This window comes from Manduca sexta, chromosome 21 (assembly GCF_014839805.1).
Source record: "Manduca sexta isolate Smith_Timp_Sample1 chromosome 21, JHU_Msex_v1.0, whole genome shotgun sequence".
NCBI classification, from domain to species: Eukaryota; Metazoa; Arthropoda; class Insecta; order Lepidoptera; family Sphingidae; genus Manduca; species Manduca sexta.
This window is the reverse complement of record NC_051135.1, coordinates 2,849,503-2,856,864: the sequence shown is the minus strand read 5'-3', so window position 1 is coordinate 2,856,864 and position 7,362 is coordinate 2,849,503. Positions and strand designations below refer to the sequence as shown.

At 37.0% G+C, this 7,362-nt stretch overlaps 1 protein-coding gene across 1 annotated transcript; it reads right to left on the bottom strand.

Moving 5' to 3' along the window:
* Positions 1-367: 367 nt before the first annotated feature.
* On the bottom strand, positions 368-5,566 carry LOC115442195. The gene has a single exon (XM_030167204.2). The coding sequence runs from the start codon at positions 5,561-5,563 to the stop codon at positions 368-370; it is 5,196 nt and encodes a 1,731-aa protein (XP_030023064.2). The 5' UTR covers positions 5,564-5,566.
* Between the last annotated feature and the right edge of the window lie 1,796 nt (positions 5,567-7,362).

Genomic DNA, 7,362 nt, shown 5'->3' with positions numbered 1-7,362 from the left:
AGTTGAGATGTTTTATTTATTTGTCTTGTAGTCTGAACCACGTTTTATACTTGTAGACATACATATTGTTTCGTCTCAGATGAACGAAATGAAGGTCTCGACAGAGAAGTAATAAAGAAGACCTTGGATTCTTCAGAATCTACTTTAATAATTGAACAACACAATTAAATTTTGCTTATGACTAGCGCGCACATCGATCGCGGTCAAAGTGGAGTCTTGTCATTATTATGCGGGTGGTGGTAAAAAAAATACACATTAATACAATCATCGTACAATTAGGTTACAAGTTACTAGAAAGTCATAAATTGCAACGTTAACGCGGTCAGGCGCGTTGACATCTTCCCCTCGTTGAAAGATCCTCTTCAACTCAGCAGTCATTATCATCAGGTGCAAGCAAGGGGCAGATGCGCGTAACAGGTCTTCTAAAACTTCCTCGGGTTGTTAGTATGTCCACAACTCGTGAAATGCCGTCTGGTCCAGGAAATAGACGACTCACTCGTCCCATGCGCCAGCATAAGGGAGGTACGTTGTCTTCATGCAGCAGAACTAGATCTCCAACGCGTAAGGTATCTGCGTTTTTTCGCCATTTAGATCGCTGTTGGAGTTCGCCGATATATTCCCTTTGCCAACGTTGCCAAAAATGTAGCTGAATTTGTTGCAGTCTCAAATAGCGCTGAAGATTATTACATTTATAGTTATTGAGTGATGGATCTGGCAAAGCATTTAGTGGACGTCCTATCAGAAAATGCCCGGGAGAAAGGAAATGGAAATCATTGGGTGATGATGAAAGTGGACATAAGGGTCTGCTATTTAATATAGCTTCTACTTGTGCAAAGAGCGTAGAAATCTCTTCAAACGTTAAGTGGGTATTACCCATGACACGCTTAATGTGATATTTCGCGGATTTAACTCCGGCCTCCCAGAGACCACCGAAATGTGGAGTATAAGCAGGAGAAAATACGAATTTTATGCCTTCGTTTTCTGCAAAGTCGCTATCAGGTTCTTGTGTATTTTTTAGAAAAAAACCAATTTCTTTGGACGCTGCCACAAAATTTCGTCCATTATCACAAAATATTTCCGTCGGCTTGCCTCGTCTAGCAATAAATCTCCGTAATGTTAATATAAATGCATCCTTCGACAAATCGCTAACGGCTTCTAGATGCATGCATTTATACCTAAAGCACACGAATAAACATAAATAGGTTTTGGTTACTCTAGCACCTCGACCCCTTTTATTAATTGTGTAAAAGGGTCCCGCGAAATCTACGCCAACAGTGCGAAAAGGAAAGTCTGGTGTTATACGTTGTATAGGCAAGCTTCCCATCATAGGAGTCATTAGTTTTCCTTGTAAGCGGCGGCAGGTAAGGCAGCTGTGTACTGTACGGCGGGCTAAATGCCTTCCATTGATTGGCCATATAGTTTCTCTAACACATGCTAGGAGCAATTGAGGTCCTGCATGCATATTACAGTAGTGTAGATGTTTAAAATATAATTTACTTAAATGATGTGAGGCATGCATAAGAATAGGATGCCTCTTGGAGTAATCGTAGTTAGACAGGTCGATTCTGCCACCAACTCGGATTAATTTGTCATTGTCTAAAAAGGGAGCTAGTGACAAGATAGACGACTTATTGCTGAGGGATTTATTTTTAATTAGAATGTCATATTCATGCGCAAACGACTCTTGTTGTGCTATTCTACATAATGTTATAAACGCCGTGTTCATCTCGTCTAATGTAAGCCTACCAGTAATTTTGTTTGTCGAATAGCGTGTATTGTGAATAAATCTTAAAACATATGCGAAAGAACGTCGAAGTTTGTTAAATGAAGAGAATTTATTAAAAAAATTATTACTTTCCATACCAACGGCAGAATTTGACTTAATTTCGGGAATATCAGACTCGTCAATCAAATCATGGAGTTTAGGCCAATCACTCTCAGCCTTTATGAGGAAATTTGGGCCTGACCACCACAAGTCCTTACTGCTGATTTGGTCTGGGTCCACCCCTCTTGAAATCAAATCTGCGGGATTTTGGTCAGTGGGTACATAACGCCAAGAAGTGCTATTGGTAATTTCACAAATTTCAACAACTCTATTAGAAACAAAGGTTTTTAATTTTCTTGTATTACCTTGAAGCCAACTGAGAACAACACAAGAATCGCACCAATGAACTACTGTATTTACTTTGTATCTTAATGAACTGATAACAGATTTACATAGCTTTGCAGCCAACAAGGCAGCACAAAGCTCCAGACGTGGTATAGTAGTGGGCTTTAAGGGACATACCTTGGATTTAGCACATAATAATTTTACTTCCAATTCACCAAGTGAATTGACAGAGCGCATATAAATGCACGCCCCAAGAGCTACCTGTGAAGCGTCACTGAATGTGTGAATCTCTATAATATCTGGAGATGTACATAGAACTCGTCTAGGTATGTGTAAACTCGATAAACATTCAAGATTATTAATAAACCTATTCCATGAGGTTTGGATGGATGAATTCACCGGTTCATCCCAGTCAGCCTTGCTGAGCCATAGGGATTGCAGTAATATTTTCGGTAAAATAATGCAGGGACTAAGAAGCCCTAATGGGTCAAAGATTTTAAATGACGTTGAAAGTATCAGTCGTTTCGTAATTTCCTGGCTATGATTGGATGAAGAAATTGGGATATGCAGTGTATCAGATTTAGGGTTCCAACTCAAACCTAAAGTGTTTGATGATTCACTTATAATTACATTATGATCTTTATCATCTCGGACTGAATTTAATATGCTAAATAAATTGGATTTGTACTTGCGTAGGTTAAAGCAGCCCGCAGCTAGGGTCGATGATACGGTATGTTGTATATGGAGTAATTCTGTCTCATTATCTGAGCCAGTTATTAAATCGTCGACATAAAAGTCGTTCTTAATGATGGTACTGATTAGGGGATCACTACAATGTTCGCCTAATGTACTTAAGCATTTTGTGCTTAAATATGCCGCACTTGCAAGACCGTATGTAACGGTCTTGAGGCGAAATGTTTCGATGGGCTTTGCTTCGTCTTCTCTCCACAAAATCAATTGCAGGTTGCGGTCGCGCTCGTCTAATTCTATCTGGCGGTACATCTTTTCGATGTCTCCAGTTAGTAAGTATTTGTATTGTCGTGCTCGAATTAGGATAGAAAAAAGAGAGCTCTGCACATTGGGACCTACCAATTGCAAGTCATTGAGAGAAAACCCGGAATTTGTGCTTGCGGACCCATCGAAAACAACGCGAATTTTTGTGGTTTCGCTATTTTGTTTAAAAACTGCATGATGGCATAAAAAATATGAGGGATTTGGATTCTTGATTGGACATTTTTCTAAATGACCTAAATTCATATACTCATTTATAAAATTGACATATTGTGATTTCAATTCTAAATTTTTCCGAAAACGACATTCAAGAGCCAGCAATCGTTTTTTAGCCATACCGTATGAGTCGCCCAAACAGTCTGGTGTGTCTATCAAAGGGAGTCGAACACAGAACCTTCCTGTTTTTAGACGATAAGTGTTAGAATAAAAATGATTTTCACATAGCTTTTCGGTTTCACATAAATATGGCTTGTGGGGAATTTCTTCAAGTTCCCAAAATTTTGTTAATTGATTCTGAATAGAATCTTGATCATTACTTGTGACTGCTACGTTGCAATGAACAACGTTTTGTTGCATATCTTCCATATAAGATGGCACTACACGACCTGCAATGAGCCAACCTAATTTTGAAGCTCGAAGGTTGGGCAAGTTGGAGCCTAGAGCAATTTCATTATGCCCCAACAAATCCCAAAATAAGTCAACTCCTATTAAAACATCTATAGAAGCAGGTTGGTTGAAATAAGGATCAGCTAGCTTTATGCCTTTTGGTAGTTTTAAATCTTTTATGTCAATGTAGCGATTGGGAATTGTGCCTGTTAATTGATCGAGGACATAAAATGATTGGATTACCTTGTAATTATTGTCAGTCAATGAACTTAACTGAGTGACACAGCTTTGATTTACTTTATCAGTTAGATTGTTACCGATGCCAATAATATTAATAGAATTGATTGGGGTGGAGTCAAGAGAAAGCCTATTCATAAGTGACTGAGTTATGAATGACGATTGACTACCACAGTCTAAAAGAGCACGAGCAATTAAATTTTTCTTAGTACGTGGATTTGTTATTCTGACCATAGCAGTTGATAAGAGAACTTGATTTGGATGGATGTCTTGTTTTACTAAGCTACTATGCGCAGATAAATTTTCATTGATAATGGTAGCCTTAGGTTCATTTGTATTTAAGTTAGGTGAATGCAAAAGTGTATTGTGTTTGCGTTTACATTCACGGCAAGGACCTAATCTACACATACGAACATTGTGTCCTTCTCGCAAACAATTGGAGCACAAGTTATGTCTCTGTGCTTCTGCCCTTCGATCCTGAACACTTTTCGATTTAAAGGTAGGGCAATCATAAATCCTATGATTCTGGTTACAGACAACACATAGGCGGATAGATTGAGATATAGCATTTTGATATGTTTGCGTGGTAGGTTTTATAGTGTGTGTAGCGCCACTTGACTGTCGCGTATGGTGTTGATCTGCCTTGAGTTTCTCAAGCTTACCTAAGTACATATTTTCTAGAACATCAGCGCGATCAATCAGAAATTTCTTAAATTGGTTTAAGGTGGGCATTTTAGATGTTTTTCGAAATTCTTCCCACTTTAATGCAGTATGGTTATCTAATTTTGAGGCGACAAGATAAACAATTAACGTGTCCCAATGTTCAGTGGGCTGACCCAAGTTAGCTAATGCTCGTAAATTTTTTGTGACATGATCAACCAAAGACCGTAGTGACTTGTCGGTTGCTCTTGTTAATGAAGCGATATTGAATAGAGATGCAAGATGATGATGGAGTAGTTGATCCTTATTATCGAAGCGATCGCATAAAAGTTCCCATGCAATCTTATAATTGGCTTCAGATATTTCTAGGTTAGAGATAACACGAGCCGCCTCACCTTCCAAGTACGAGGATAAATAGGTGAACTTATGTATAGGTTTAATACGTTCATTGTTATGAATCAAAGACAAGTAAGTATCGCGAAAGGCAAGCCAGCGAAAATATGCGCCATCGAATTTAGCAATTTGTATTTCTGGTAATTTAAATTCTGAATCATGGCAGCTTAATGAACAGTCATGATGATGAGATATATAATGCGAAGAAGAATCATTGTTATCGTTATTGTGCTTACTGAGTATATCCTCAGCAAGCGCAAGATGTGCCGTAAAAATTTGTTCGATATCATCACGTTCATTAATCTCACTTTCTAAATTTTCACAATTGATGACCTCAATTTGGCTCTGAAGTTCATCAAATTTGGTGGACATATCTCGAACCTTCTGAGTATTAATTTTCAGTTCTTTAACTTGCACGCTTGATAATTTTGCAGGACAGATAATATCCAGATATTTCCTAAATTTTGTCAAACGACCCTTAATTGAGCTACGTTTAACATTTAATTCTTTTAATTGTTTTAAATTGCTGTCATCGTTTGTAGCCATTATTAAAATTTAGCTATGAAAAATTAATTAAACCAATAAACTATAAAATTGAAAGTTTGTATAAATAACGCCTAGTTATAATGCGAATAGTTTCGTAAGTACTGAATAGAACCGTTAACTGACTTAATGCAGAAAAATACGGAATAAAATTGATGCCAAATAGTAATAAAAATTTCCTTAGCTGTCACTCCTCATCGGTGACACTCGGAGGCTGGATAACAATGCAGAATGTTCAGGTGATACACGTGGATGTTTCGCGTTGCGATCAACTCAACAAGGCCATGCAGACTTGTAGCAAAGTCGTCAGCAACGCCGTTACCACACTGAAATAGTCGGCACGGACGATTATAAGTATTTTGTAATGACGAATGAAGTACTAATTGCTAGGGTTTCTGACTTCACTACTCGTGGGATAGCGTGATGAATCTTATTTCAATTAATTTCTAATTGAAAGTAAAGTGACTAAATGCAATGTCTGTTTTAGCAGATATAATGATTATATATCATGAACTTAATTCATATTTAGTCTTTAAAATCTCGCGGTAGTGTAGATGTTTAAAATATAATTTACTTAAATGATGTGAGGCATGCATAAGAATAGGATGCCTCTTGGAGTAATCGTAGTTAGACAGGTCGATTCTGCCACCAACTCGGATTAATTTGTCCTGTCACGGTCGCCAATGTTTCGTCTCAGATGAACGAAATGAAGGTCTCGACAGAGAAGTAATAAAGAAGACCTTGGATTCTTCAGAATCTACTTTAATAATTGAACAACACAATTAAATTTTGCTTATGACTAGCGCGCACATCGATCGCGGTCAAAGTGGAGTCTTGTCATTATTATGCGGGTGGTGGTAAAAAAAATACACATTAATACAATCATCGTACAATTAGGTTACAAGTTACTAGAAAGTCATAAATTGCAACGTTAACGCGGTCAGGCGCGTTGACACATATTATTAAGTATTATAATATATATTTTTATATTTTTTTATACCATTGAAAAACGAATGGTCGCCTATATTGAAATCTCTATTAAATATAACATCAAAACTACATAGAACTACGAGTATGAATTACAAAGCACTGCATGACGACGCATTAAGTTCGTCACCCTTATGATAATTCTCACGGAACACAAACCGCTGTACCCGTAGTCGGTGCGCTGGCTTACACACTGCTGATTGGTAGCACGAATAAATAAACCGGTCCAAACGTATTAAAAAAAAGTAAAAAACATACACCTGTGCTATGTTTTTAAACTAAAACGTGCGATAACAAAAAGCGTCTACATATTTTCCAGAAATAATTTACTGACTCTATTTTTCCAATATTCATGCCAGACAAGATTGGGTCAAATGTTAAAGAGGTAAAAATTAAGGTAAATTGAGTAAAATAGGCTTAAGAGCCCAGTTAAACCTCTAGCAACGTTGCCAATGCTTAAAGGGAGCTATCGGTAAATAAACTTAAGCCTGTCCTTAATCGGGGATCGGACCGCGTAGACTGGGGTACGTCCAATACAATTCCATACCTACCTATCTTCTGTAAACTTTACAAACAACATAGTATTTTTTGTATGAAAAGAAACGTGGCGCATTTTGGATATTATTGAATACGATTTCAATATTATAACTATATTGCAACTAATGTTAGAGATTTTATTTAATTAGGATGTAATATGCCTCAATAAAATAATAATTTGAGTGTATTTGTGTAAATATAATTTAATTTGTTCATATTAATTGATTGTTAATATATAATTAACACACTACTTAGTATATTGTTTACTAAGAATATAA